We start from the raw sequence: 15,073 nt of genomic DNA, 5'->3' as shown, positions 1-15,073 counted from the left end.
TGGAGCTAAAAAGTATTATGCTAAGCAAAGTAAGTCCATCAGAGAAACACAAATACCATATGATTTCACTCATAGGTGGAATTTAATAAACAAAACAAATGAGAAAACGGGAGGAAAAAAAGAGGTAAACCAAGAAGCAGACTGCTCACTACAGAGAACAAAGTGATGTTTACCAGAGGGAGATTGGTAGAGGATAGGTTAAATAGGTGATGGGGATTAAGGAGTGCACTTGTTTTGATAAGCACCAGGTGTTGTATAGAATTGTTGAATCATTATACCATATACGTGAAGCTAATATTATACTGTATGTTAACTAATTGGAATTTAAATTGAAACTTGAAAAAAGCAGTATTCATTATGGGTGGTCAGTGCATCTGTGGATAATAATCCAAAAGTTATGTGGGGCACTGTATTCAGAACCCATGGGAGTATGTTCAAGCAGGTCAGAGAGCGACCTTTGTATATTCACATCAAATGCCAGCTCTCACTTACAATCATCACTTTGTAAATACAGAAGACTTCCAGCTCTCAAAGTTGTATAAATAATAAAGAAAAATCCAAAGTAACCAAATCATAGGTCAGGATGGCCCAACATGCCTTTCTGAAAAGGGTCTCAGATCAAGTAAATGTTTCTACACTATTCCATATACACCTTGTCAACTACCAAACATTTTGAATTGTAAAAAATAGAGCAACACAATGTGTAAAGTGAAAATAGCTCTTTATTGAAACCAGAAACCTTAGTAGTGAGTTCTGGCTCTACTAATTATTAGGTCTAAGACTTTAAGCTTCACTTTTCTCATTTGCGAAATTGAGATAATACTTATATCATGAATTTTTATGAGCATTATATGTGATAATATAAAAAATGTTTTATCTATTGTAAAATAACATGCAAAGCAAATTATTTAGTGACATACTGTAGGTAGATGTTTGTAAAATGAGAGAAAGTTTCCTTTATTCACTGTAAAACTGGATAGACTTGACAAAAGTTAATCACCTTTTCAAGTTTAAGGCAACTTTATGGGTTTCTTTTCATGTGATGTCCACTGCCAAGATAGAGAGGCAACACCAAAGAACAGCTCATGCCAAAATACATGTATTTATGAAGACCCTAAATTGTAATTTTTATTTTATTTTATTAATATAAAAATATGCCATTTATTTCTTGTAATTCATGATACAAAAGCCAGACAAAATCATTACAAGAAAAGAGAATACCTAGTAGTGCAATTGCTGGATGGTAAGGGAGTTCTATTTTTAACTTTCTGAGGAACGTCCATACTGTTTTCCAGAGTGGTTGCACCAGTTTGCATTCCCACCAACAGTGTAAGAGGGTTCCCCTTTCTCTGCATCCTTGCCAACATCGGTCATTTCCTGTGTTGTTAATTTTATTCATTCTTACAGATGTGAGGTGATATCTCATTGTAGTTTTGATTTGTAGTTCCCTGCTGATGAGTGATGTTGATCATCTTTTCACTTGTCTATAAAACATCTGGATGTCTCCTTTGGAAAAATGTCTATTCATGTCTTCTGCCCATTTTTTAACTGGATAATTTTTTGGGGGGGGGTGTTGAGTTTGATTGTTCTTTATAGATTTTAGATTCGAACCCTTAATCAGATATGTCATTTGCAAATATCTTCTTCCATTCTGAAAACTGCCTTTTAGTTTTGTTGATTTTTTTTCCTTCACTGTCCAGAAGTTTTTATTTTGAATAAGTCTCCATAGTTCACTTTTGGTTTTGTTCCCCTGGCCTCAGGGAACATATCTAGTGAGAAATTGCTACAGCCAGTATCAAAGAGATTACTGTCTGTGTTCTTCTCTGGGATTTTGACTGTTTCCTGTCTTACATTTAGGTCATTCATCCATTTTAAATTTATTTTTGTGTATGGTGTAAGAAAGTGGTCTAGTTTCATTCTTTAGCATCTTGCTGTCATTCCCAACACCATTTGTTGAAGAGACAGCCTTTTTTTTCCATTGGCTATTCTTTTTTGCTTTGCCAAAGGTTACTTGACCTTATAGTTATGGGTCCATTTCTGGGTTTTCTGTTTTATTGATCCAAGTGTCTGTTTTTGTGCCAATACCATACTGCTTGATCTACAGCTTTGTAATATAACTTGAAGTTCGGAATTGTGATGCTTTTCTTTTTCAAGATTGCTTTGGCTATTCAGGGTCTCTCTAAAATTTGCGTACAAATTTTAGGATTGTTTGTTCTAGCTCTGTGAAAAATGCTGTTGGTATTTTGATAGGGATTGCATTGAATGTGTAGATTGCTTTGGGTAGCATAGACATATTAACAACATTTGTTCTTCCTTTTTTTAGAAGAAGAAAAACTTTATTTATAGATGTCAATGGTTTGCTTACAAAATCCTATATAATCCATAAAACAGGAACTAGCACTTGTAAGTAAATTTAGCAAAATTTCTGGATATAAAGTTGTTATGTAGTAATTAACTAATTTTATATACTAGCATGAAACAGTTGAAGAGTGAAATTAAAAAAAAAAAAGGGCATAACAGATATAGTTAAAGTTCCCTGCCTTTATCAGCCCTCACTCAACTGAGTTCTGTCTTCTTGACAACCCTTTCAACCTTCTTCCCTTGCTCCAATAGGCGGCCACAACAGCCCATAAGAAATAAATAAGAAGTGATATATAAATACTTATCAGAATTAAAACAAATTCTATAAAACACTTTGAGAATTAAATTTCTAATGACCTATAGGCAAAAATGAAAGACTTCAGAGAAAGGTATGGGGATTGAAAGAAATTTAGGGTTACTTTAGAGTGATCAAAGAATCACAAAGAATAGATGGATGAGAGAGTCAAAGAAAGGTCTTATTTTGGGGCACTGGGTGGCTCAGTAGGTTGAGCAACTGACTTTGACTTAGGTCATGATCTCGCAGTTCATAGGTTCAAGCCCTGCACTGGGTTCTGTGGTTACAGCTCAGAGCCTGAAGCCTGTTTCAGATTCTGTCTCCCTCTTTCTCTGCCCCTCCCCCACTTGTGCTCTGTTGCTCTGTTTCTCTCTGTCTCAAAAATAAATAAACATTAAAAATTTTTTTAAAAAGGTCTTATTTTATTTAACTCCAGACTGGCTCTTTGTCTTAAGAAGCAAAGAGTAAAGTTAAATATAAAGAGAACTGTATTAGCTATGATTATCATATTTTTGTTTGTTAATTGGTAAGAGGAAAACTGGAACTTTTTGAAATATTCATTTATTTAGCATTCTAGAAAGAATATTTCTAGATAAATTAAAAGTTCACATATTGTAACTTTCAATGACAGAGTAGGTATAGGATAATTTTTGTTACAGGAAATTAATGTGTTCACTTTATTATTTTTTTAAATATTTATTTTTGAGAGAGAGAACAGGGAAGGGGCAGAGACAGAGAAAGACACAAAATCTGAAGCAAGCTCCAGGCTCTGAGCTGTCAGCACAGAGCCTGACATGGGGCCCAAACCCAGGAGCCAAGATCATGACACAAGCCAAAGTCAGATGCTTAACTGAGTGAGCCACACTGGCACACTCACTTTATATTTAAATAAGTTACTTTGTTTCAGTCCATCACCATGTAAATTGTAGAGATTATTTTGATAATCAGTATAAACGAGGATTTTTCATCTATTCTTCCAATTAATGAGCATGGAATATTTTTCCATGTCTTTGTGTCATCTTCAATTTCTTTCATAAGTGTTCTCTGGTTTTCAGAGTACAGATCTCTTACCTCTTTGGCTAGATTTATTCCTAGGTATTTTATTATTTTTGGTGCAATTGTAAATGGGATCAATTCCTTGATTTCTCTTTCTGCTTCTTCATTATTGGTGTATAGAAATACAACAGATTTATGTATGTTGATTTTATATCCTGCAACTTTACTGAATTTGTGTATTGGTTCTAGCAATTTTTTTCATGGAGTCTTTTGGGTTTTCTATATAGAGTATCATGTCACCTGCAAATAGTGAAAATTTGACTTCTTCCTTGCCAATTTTGATACCTTTTATTTCTTTATGTTGCCTGATTGCTGAGGCCAGGACTTGTTGAAGAAAAGTAGTGAGAGAGAGTAGTGAGACTGTCTTGTTCCTAACCTTAGGGGAAAAGCTCTTAGTTTTTGCCCATTTAGGATGACTAGCTGTGGGTTTTTCATATATCACCTTTATTATGTTGTGGTATGCTCCCTCTATCCCCACTTAGTTGAGAACAGAACAATATTGGAGATTTAAAAATTCTAAACAAGTACTTAACAAATCAAATGTAATATATTAAATGTTACATCATATTTAAGTAGATTTATTTCAGGAATACAAGGTTGGCTTAATATTAACTAATTCATGAAACTCATATTAACAAACTAAAAGAGAAACACCATATGATAACTTCAAAAGGTACAGAAATATTATTTGACAAAAACCCACATCTACTCCTAATAAACCTCTCAGCAAACTAGGAATAGAAGGGTACTTCCTCAATCTGATTAGGAGAACCTATGAAAAAATGTGCAGCTAACATCATACTTATTAATAAAAGATTGAATGTTTTCTCCTAAAATCAGGGAACAACCAAGGACCCCTACTCTTATCATTCCAATTAAAAAATCAATTCTATTTATAATCACTAGAAATGTACAATATAAAACAAAAATTAGGCATAATTATAAGATGGCCTTCAAAATTTCTTCCCCACAGTATACATGATTTGTATAATTTCGTCTCCTTGAATGTGGATGAGACTGTCAAAATGATAGCAATATATTTTACTTCCATGATTATGTAACATTTATGGCAAAAGGAAATTTGCAGATGTAATTAAGATCCCAAATCAGATTATTTTGAATTAATCAAAATGAGGATTTCTGGGTTGGCCTGACCTAATTTGGCAGAAGCCCTTAAAAAGCGTGAGTAAATTTCTCCTGCTGACCTCAAAGACAGAAACATCCATGAGTTCAAAAGCTGCAAGGAACTGAATTCTGCCACCAACCTGAATAAACCTGGAAGAACACCCGGAGCCTCAGATGAGAATGCAGTCCTGGCTGATCCATAGATTGTAGCCATTAAGAGCCCTAAGCAGTGGATGCAACCAACATGCCCAATTTCCTGACCCATGGAAACGGATAATAACTGGGTGGTGTTTGAGCCACTAATTTTGTGGTGATTTATTTGTAAGCAATAGAACACTTACACAGATACCATTTACAATAGTATCAAAACATATGAAATAATTGGAGATAATTATGACAAAATATGTGAAAGACCTATACAATGAAATCTTCAAAACACTGCTGAGAGAAATTAGGCCTACAGAAATAGTGATACATGTCTTCTTCACAGAAAGATGGAGAATTAATGTTGATGAGTCATCAATTCCTCTCCAAATTTATCTGTTTTGATTCATTCCCAATTATTATCAAAGCAGTCTTATTTTGAGAAATAAGCTGATTCTAAAATTTATATGAAATGCAAAAGATCTAGAATAACAAAATTTTTAATGAATAATAAAGTAGGAGCAGTAACACTTCAAGTACCAAAGAACTACTATCCAGCTACAGCAATCAAGACACTATAATACTGACCTAAAGATTGCCAAATAGCACAGTGAAACAAAATGGAGAGTCCAGAAATAGACCCCTACATATATGAATAACATTTTCAACAATGGTGCAAAGGCAACTAAGAAAGCATATTCTTTTCAGCAAGTGGTGCTGGAACAACTGGATATCCATATTCAAAACAAATAAAAACTTTGATCTATACTTCATGCCATATTAAAAAGTAGCTTAAAATGATTCATAGATATAAATGTACACACAAAAACTATAAAAACTGAAGAATCACAAGAGTAGACTTTTGTGACCTTGGGTTTTTTGCAACATCATTTAAAGCATAATTCATAAAAGTATAAATTGATGAACTACACTTTACCAATTTTAAAAACATCTGCTCTTCAAAGGACAGTTAAGAGAACTTAAAGATAAGGCACAGACTAGGAGAAAATATTTTCAAATCACATATATGACAGTGGACATGCATGAGAATTCATAAAGAACTCTCAAAATTCATAATATGGAAATTAATGCAATTTTTAAAAAAGCAAAGCATTTGAACAGACACACCAAAGAAGATACACAAATGGCAAATAAGTATGTGAAAGATGAGTAATATCATGTGATTAGGGAAATGCAATAAAGCCACAATGAGATGCCACCTATGTATCTATCAGAATGGCTAAAATTAAAAATACTGACCTTACCAATTTTTGTCTAGGATAGGGAAGAATTAGGACTGTAATATATTTCTGGTTGGAATGTAACTATTCCTAGGTAACCATTCATTTCTAGGTGTATATATATACCCAGGAGAAGGTAAAAGATATATCCATACAAAGACTTGTGCACATATTTCATAGTAGTTTTATTCGTAATACCAAAACACTGGAAACAATCAAAATGTTCATCAACCGGTAAATGGATAAACAAAATATGGTATATCCCCACAATGAATTACTACTCATCAATAAAAAGAATGAACTAATGATACATATCACAATATAGATGAGTCTTAAAATAATTATGCCGAGTAAAAGAGGGTAGATGAAAAAAAGCATATACTGCATTATACTAAATTCTAAGAAATAAAAATGAATGTAGAACACATTTGCATCTAGATCCTTCATTGCTAATATGACTTTCCAGTAAATTACTGATTCTAGGACTGGGGAGGAAATAGACAAGATGAGTCTGGAGCATCTTTTAATGACAGAAAGTAAGAAAGTGCTAACACACACACACACACACGCACACACACACACACACACACACCACAACACAAACTCTTCCAATGCCCAAAGCTGGAACAACTTGAGCAACAAAATAAAATAGTATTGAATTATAACCCAAAGTATAAAATAAATATTCATGAGCTTATACTGATATAAATACAAGATTAAAGAAATTAGTAAATGGGGAAGAAGGGGGTAAATCTCCTATGCAGAAGAATTCCAAATAAATTATGTAGACACTCCACCCTAAAGAAGGAAGAACAGAACACCCTATTCCCCCATACTCCCTTAAGTGTGGGCTTCTCATAATGACTTCCCTCTAAAGTTCACAGCATGGAAAGAGGGAAAAAAGAGTAACTGTGCAATGGAGAAACCTGACAAATACTACTTCATCCAGTTGATTAAGGTTAACATCAAGAGTGTTAGGTCTGATTGACAGTATGTACGATGTGACCAATATGGTATTTTACTGCTGTGATTTTCCTCCTCAAAACCCATAAACCCAGTATAATCATGAGAACAACATAACATTCCAATAAAGGGGCATCCTGCAATATGCCTACCAGACTCCTTAGGACTGTTAACATCATCAAAATAGGGAAAGTCTCAGAAACTGTCACAACCAAGAGGAGCCTAAGGAGACATGACAACAATGTAATATAGTGTCCTAGAAAAAAACCCTGGAAATAAAAGAACATTAGGTAGAAACTAAGGAAATCTGAATAAACTATGTGTGTTAGTTAATAGTAATGTATCAATATTCATCCCATAATTGCAACAAATATACCATATTAACATAAGATGTTAATTGGAGAAATTATATACAAAGGATATAGGGGAACTCTGTATTATCTGCTTAATTTCTCTGTAAATCTAACACTGTTCTAAAAAGGTAAAGCTTTGGGGTTCCTGGGTGGCTCAATTGGTTGAGGGTGCAACTCTTGATTTCGTCTCAGGTCATGGTCCCAGCGTCGGGATCACACTGAGCATGGATTCTGCTTAAGATTCTCTCTCTCCCTCTGACCCACTCCCTCGCTCCCTCTCTAAAACAAACAAACAAACAAACAAACAAACAAACAAACAGTAAAGGCTATCAGTAAAAAAACTGAAGGAGACAGTCCCAAAGCATATATGTAGGTGTATAATTTAACATGTTTAATAAATCAGATATGAATTAAAAAGAAAAACTAATGTATAGTGACAGAAAACAGGTAAATGGTTGCCTAGGGACAGGTGGGAAATGGCAGGGACAGGAGGAGATAAGAAAAGAGCAGTAGGAAAGGATTGAAAAGCGGTGTGAATAAACTTTTGGTGCAAAAGCGTATATTTATCATCTTGTTTATGGAGATGGTGTCACAGATACGCAGATATGTCAAAACTTCATGAAACATACATTTTAAATATATGCAGCTTATTGTATGACAGCTATACCTTAATAAAGCTTTTCTTTTCAAAGTATAAACAAACTGACTTCCAAACTTGAATTCTCTTCCCCAAAAATAGTCTTCAAGTATATTTGGAGTTAGTCCTGTCACATCTGAATTTGATAGTAAATTTTGTTTCACTCAAAGATTCATATATTTGGGAATTCCCAAGCCAACAATGCTAATCACCCAGCATTAAATTCCATGGCGTCATGGTGATTTAGGACATGCTGGGCTTCTTTATTACTGTTTTCCCACTTCAAAATATTAAATCTTATAGAAACAAAGTAGTCAGTCTGGCTGGCTTGAGGGAATTTTTATAACCAATCAAAATCGAGCCAAATATAGTTTGTCATTTAAAATGAAACCCAGCACCAATTTTATGGCTATAGCAATATGAAAACCAAATTCCAAACCATCTGCTATTTAAAAATTACACCCCAAAGAAGGTTGCCATTTTGATTACCTGGGTTTAAATCTAACTAGGCTACTACTACCTTTATAATGTTGGGTTACTCTATGCCTCAGTTTTCTCAACTATGAAATGGGAGATAATAGTATCCACTTTACATGATTGTTAAAGGATTAAATACATTAACACATGTAAAGGTCTTAGAAGGCTACCTGGCAGTTCTATATGGAGTGTACAAATTCTACAGATTCTATGGCATAAAATGTAAATGAAAATATATGTTGGCACAAAAACTTGTACACAAATGTTCATAGCGACATTATTCATAATAACTTAAAAGTGGAAACAACCCAAATGTCCAACAAGTGATAAATGGATAAATAAAGTGTGGTACATCCACACAAATTAAATATTATTTGGAAAGGAATTTAAGTATTGATACATACTACAACATGGCTGAATTTTTAAAACATTATGCTAAGTTTAAGAAGCCAGGATAAAAACACCACATACAGTATGATTTCATTTAAATGATATGAAATGTCCAGAAAAGGCAAATTCACAGCGAAGGAAAGTAGATTGTGACTGCTGGGAGATTTGGGGTGGGGAGAATGAGGTGTGATTACTAATGGGAATGAGGTTTATTTTGGGGGTAATGTAAATGTTCTAAAATTGATAGTGGTGATGGCTACTCAACTGAATATGCTTAAAAAACATGAGATAGTATGCTTTATAATGGGTGAAATATATGGTATGTAAATTATATCTCAATAAAGCATGTGAAGTGGTTTAAAATAGATTGAAAAGAGGAAAGCCTGAAAGCAACAATGAAAGTATTAATAATAATAAACTGGTTCACCTCTCTCGTCTCATTTTCTTCCATTCTCATATTTATTCTAAGATTAATCCATAATGGATGGCCTCCTGGCAGTTCCCATATTATGTCTTCCTATTTGATGTTCCATGAACATACTCTCTCTGCTTCCTGGAATTCACTTTACCCCTCCTCTACCTCCCTAACTCCTTTATATCCAAAATTTGTTAGAATAAGCTAATTGCTAGAACAACCAATTCCAAAATCCAGTGGCCTACAGGTTTCTTATTCATGTAGACCTGCCCCAGGTGATTTAGGGATCCAAGATCCCTAAATGGGTTTTGCCTCAGGTGATTCAGGGATCCAAGATCCCTAAATGGGTTTTGCCCCTCCTGGAGTCTTGGAGTCTTCCACTGTATTCTCTATATCTGAAAGAATCTGTGGGGCATCGGCACAGACAGGATATTGAGGAACTTTCCAAATGATTGATTCAGTTTTGACTATGGTATTTAGGATGACATCAAGATACCCAATCGTCATGGGTTCAGCAGATTGTTACTTTATAACTCTGTATCTCAAATATATTGCAATACTCTCCCCTCTGTCTACCATATCTTATGAAGTAAGAAGTGATCTACTTAAAAAATAAACCTCAAAGATAATTATTTTTAAGAATAAGTATGTTGAGGAACTCTATTGAAGAACTTATGATGTAGCCCAGAATATAAGAATATAAGAATATAACCTAAGGAAAACTTTCCTAAAATACTATTAGAAGTTGGAATGAATTCCTTAGGACAAATCAAACTATGGTACCCAACATCTAAACTTCCAGAACAGGTCAAAAGGTATTATCAACTATCTTCCACTCCCAAATTTCTCTGCCACATTGAGGACTGAGAGAAGCAAGACACCTTGGATGTATTGAGAGAAATTTGAAAGTACTCGCTTTCACGGAAGTCGTAAGAGAGAGGATCTCTTTTGTATTATTTAGAATCATCCTTGAATCATTCACTCTAAAACATAATAAAGCCAAATATCTTCCTCGATGTTAAATCTTCACAAAACTGAAATCCTGAAAGAATCCATTCGCTTTTCCAGTTAGATTGGGCATGATTCTTAATTGGTACTAAAACATCTAATATGTGTATGAAGTTCCATCCCACAGCACCTGCCATTCAGAGTGGAATCAGACTAGCGGTTGGGAATAACAACTCCAGAATTTCAGATCAGGCCTGTAATTGGTGTAGGAGAGGCTTTGGGCGGGGCATCTCGATAGGGAGGAGACGTCATTAGAAACCTGTGGGGCCAGTCTACAGCTGTCACTACTCGAGTTAAGCTTTATAATATTTGAGTATTCGAAGTTCTGGAGCGTAAGCAGCATTCTCAGTACGTACTAGTTTCACTTGGCATTTGAATGAAATAGGTAAACCAATGGCGTTTCGTCCTCCTAGACTGCCGAAATATCAAGTAGTCCCAGGGTTTTAATGAGAAGGAAAGTAGGACGGCGTCAGGGATTGGGAGCTACAAGGCACGCACTGGGTTGAAGCCAGAGAAAAAGTCGGAAGATAGAGCTGCGCCTGTAATTGCTTTCGAAGCCGCAGCCACTCGAGTGCCGGACTTGTAAGTACTCTGCGCCTCCCATCCTCGGACTGAAGTCGGAGAACTCTCCCAGCTAGGCGACGAGATCCTGCACAACTACCTTCTTTTGCTCTCCCCACCAGACTAAGGGACAGAACAACTGCCACCCTTCCTCTGCCTACCAGATGGGGGGGCAAAAGCAGTAGCTGACCAGCACCGCCTCCTTCCGACCCGGGAGGTGGGGATCTCCCCACCCCGCCCCGCCGGGTCCAGCCAAATTCAACATTAATTTTCTCCTCCCGCTGCTCCTATATTCCCTACACCCCCACCTCCTTCCCCTATCCCTCCTCCTTACAAACAGGGGAGGAGATAAGGGGAGTCCAGGTCGTCATGACAGAGCTGAAGGCAAAGGAACCCCAGGCTCCCCACGTGGCGGGCGCTGCGCCCTCCTCCACACTGCTCGGAGCGCCTCTGCTGGGACTCCGGGACGCTGGCCCTTTCCAGGAGAGTCACACCTCGAACTCCTCGCCTGTAGTCTCAGCTATACCTATCTCTCTGGACCCGTTGCTCTTCCCTAGGCCTTGCCAGGGACAAGACCCGGACCCGAAGACACAGGACCAGCAGCCGCTGTCAGACGTGGAGGGGGCGTATCCCAGAGTTGAAGCCACAAGCAGTGCAGGAGCTGGCAGCTCCAGACCCCCAGAAAAGGACAGAGGGCTGCTGCACAGTGTCTTGGACACGCTACTGGAGCCTTCAGCTTCCGGGCAGACCCACGCCAGCTCTCCTGCCTGTGAGGCCGCCAGCCCTTGGTGCCTGTTTGGCTCTGAGCTTCCTGAAGACCCCCGGGTTGCCCCCACCACCCAGGGGGGGTTGTCTTCGCTCATGAGCCGGCCAGAGGGCAAGGCTAGCGACAGCTCCGGAACGGCAACTGCCCACAAAGTGCTGCCCAGGGGTCTGTCACCGCCCCGACAGCTGCTGCCCCTGACCTCTGGGAGCCACCATTGGTCTGGGGCCTCAGTGAAACCAGCTCCGCAGCCTGCTGTGGTAGACGTAGAGCAGGAGGATGGCTTGGAGTCCGAAGGCTCCGTGGGTCCACTTCTGAAGGGCAAATCCCGGGCTCTGGGAGGCACGGCAGCTGGAGGAGGAGCTGCAGCCACCGCTCCTGGGGTGGCCGCAGGAAGCGTCACCCTGGTCCCCAAAGAAGATTCCCGTTTCTTGGCGCCCAAGGTCGCCCTGGCAGAGCAGGACGCGCCAGCGGCGCCCGGGTGCTCCCCGCTGGCCACCACGATGATGGATTTTATCCACGTGCCCATTCTGCCCCTCAACTCGGCCTTCCTGGCCGCCCGCACCCGTCAACTGCTGGAAGGGGAGAATTATGACGGCGGGGCCGCGGTTGTCAGCGCCTTTGCCCCGCCGCGGGGTTCACCCTCAGCTTCTTCCACCCAGGTCGCTGCTGGCGACTTCTCCGACTGTGCGTACCTGCCCGACGCCGAGCCCAAGGATGATGCGTTCCCGCTCTACGGCGACTTCCAGCCGCCAGCCCTGAAGATCAAGGAGGAGGAGGAAGGCACCGAAGCCGCTGCCCGCTCCCCGCGGCCGTACCTGGTGGCGGGTCCCAACCCCGCAGTCTTTCCGGATTTGCCGCTGGCGCTGCCGCCGCTCCCTCCGCGAGCGCCGTCGTCCAGACCCGGGGAGGCCGCGGGGGCGTCCGCCGCACCCGCCAGTGCCACAGTCTCGTCCACGTCCTCGTCTGGGTCGACCCTGGAGTGCATCCTGTACAAAGCGGAGGGCGCGCCGCCCCAGCAAGGCCCGTTTGCTCCGCCGCCTTGCAAGGCGCCCGGCGCAGGCGCCTGCATGCTGCCGCGGGACGGTGCCTCCACCTCAGCTTCTGTTGCTTCCGCCGGGGCGGCCTCTGCGCTCTACCCGCAGCTCAGTCTCAACGGGCTCCCGCAGCTCGGCTACCAGGCCGCAGTGCTCAAAGAGGGCCTGCCGCAGGTCTACCAGCCCTATCTCAACTACCTGAGGTGAGGGTCCCGGGCGGGGCGCGGAGTGCCGTACGCATCCCGCGAGTGGCAGCCCGGCGCCTTCGTCGCCGCTCGCTCCAGGTCCCAGGGTCCTGCTCACCCAAGTGGCCGCAAGGGGGTGGGTGGCCGGGGCGGGGCACAAGGGTAGTTTGGTTTCCTTTTTCTTCCCTCCTCTCCTCACTATTTTGGGGACACAAGGGGGGCGCATAATATGCCGTTTTTGGAGCGTGCCTTCTCGAAAATATCTTCTGAATTTTACAAATCTGCGAGATTTCGAGGCGAGATCAACCCTAATTTAAAATGTGCAGCGTCACTATAGGTGCGCAGTAATCCAGTAGAGCCGGGGGGAGGGGGGGGATGCGGCGAGTTGGGGGCTTTACAAAATGGTTCTTTTCTTTGAAGGATGTTTACTGGGAATGTCTTTAGTAGAGACTTTAAGGCACAGTTCCTCCGGGAGGGGTGGTACTTAATGTATGGTAGCTAGCCAGAACCGAAAGCAGAACCTGACGGGTTTTGGACCTTCAATGGCTGTATTATCATACAAATTTCAAGACTCCAGTTATGTGTAATATAGTTACATTATGGATTTAAACATCAATCTCTCCAGTGCACTGTATTCTAATATTGTTTCGGATTCGCTACAACTTTTTTCACACAGGTTTTCAAAAACATTTCAATTTACATACCGAAGGAGTGGGATTTTAAAATCCCATAATGTTCGGTTTAGATTCTTCTGTGTTGTGAAAGGTAAAACAGTGTCAGTATATTGAACAATTCTTTAAAATGGCAAACACATACTCGTTTAAGTAAACAGCCATTACGGGGTGTTTTAAAAACTGAAAACAAAAGCAGTGTTGAGTACGATTGAACTAAAACAAAAACACGTTTACTGTTACGATGTGCACAGGAAGGGCATAGCATTTCATTTGTCAAAGAATAAGTTGATTATTCTATATAAGGAGTTTTGTAGAAAGATTAAGAAAAACAATGGACCTTAGCTTTTCTGAACATTAAATTATATATTATTCTTTTAAGTTGGTGCTGCTGATGAATGACTAATAATTTACAAATGCGATGGATCCTGTAAAGGTACACCTAGTTTGCATGCCTTTCAAGGGTGTGTATACATATGGTGCTATATTAAAATCCTCTTTCACTCTGTCAATTTTCTTAAGAAAACTTTAGTATTAGACAGTGGTGCACCCAAAAATAAATGGAGTACTTTGTTTTGCATTTCAAGGCCCGATTCAGATGCCAGCCAGAGCCCACAGTACAGCTTCGAGTCTTTACCTCAGAAGATTTGCTTAATCTGTGGGGATGAAGCATCAGGCTGTCATTATGGCGTCCTCACCTGTGGGAGCTGTAAGGTCTTCTTTAAAAGGGCAATGGAAGGTAGGCTCTTTATTTTTGGTTTAATTGTAGACCAAGATTTATTAGATTGTAAATCTGATATTTTTTATATTTTAATTGTCCCTTCTAAGAAATGGTGATATTTCCATATAATTTAAAATATATGACTGTGTTTTAACAGTATGTTTTTATTTATAATACTCAAAATTGAATGTGGTTTGAACATTCCATACTCTTGGCTAATGCTTTCGATATTAGACTCAAGTTATACTAATCTTGGGGACAGTGCTGCTATTGTTCATTACCCATTTAGCTTTAAAGAAATAGCTTGGCTGTAATTGTATTTTCATATTTCTATTATATAGTATATGAAATATGTACTAAGCTTAAAATTGTGATCAAAAGAAAAATGGTAAAAATCATCAAAATTATGTATATGTACTATGTGTATTTGTATATATATATAATGCAGTTACAAATTTTCTACACGATTTTGTCTTTTCTCTACATGCATATTTATTAATACTTATATAATGGTAATTCTAAACAAATTTTTAAAAATTCTCATTTTGTTTGGTATATCCTTATAAATAAGTATATAAGGGGATAGGAGTAAACAGTTTAAAGCAAAAGAAAATTGTGGACATCGAAGTAACAATTTCTGTTACTTTGCAACAAGACTTTCATGTTTTTA

The 15,073-nt window shown here is 39.1% G+C and overlaps 1 protein-coding gene across 2 annotated transcripts in view; it reads left to right on the top strand.

Annotated features, from left to right (window-relative positions):
* Nucleotides 1-10,582: 10,582 nt before the first annotated feature.
* Nucleotides 10,583-15,073, top strand: part of PGR (progesterone receptor) — a 103,385-nt gene continuing 98,894 nt past the window's right edge. Inside the window, exons 1-2 of one of the 2 annotated variants that reach the window (XM_027040081.2) lie at nucleotides 10,583-13,029; nucleotides 14,270-14,421. In XM_027040081.2, the coding sequence (XP_026895882.1) occupies nucleotides 11,396-13,029; nucleotides 14,270-14,421 (1,786 nt within the window). In that variant the 5' untranslated portion in view covers nucleotides 10,583-11,395. The remainder of the gene's footprint in view (nucleotides 13,030-14,269; nucleotides 14,422-15,073) is intronic. The other variant, XM_027040082.2, reaches the window with a different exon arrangement.

This window comes from Acinonyx jubatus, chromosome D1, assembly GCF_027475565.1.
Source record: "Acinonyx jubatus isolate Ajub_Pintada_27869175 chromosome D1, VMU_Ajub_asm_v1.0, whole genome shotgun sequence".
Classification (NCBI taxonomy): Eukaryota; Metazoa; Chordata; class Mammalia; order Carnivora; family Felidae; genus Acinonyx; species Acinonyx jubatus.
The sequence above is the reverse complement of the archived record's forward strand: the minus strand, read 5'-3'. Positions and strand labels throughout refer to the sequence as shown.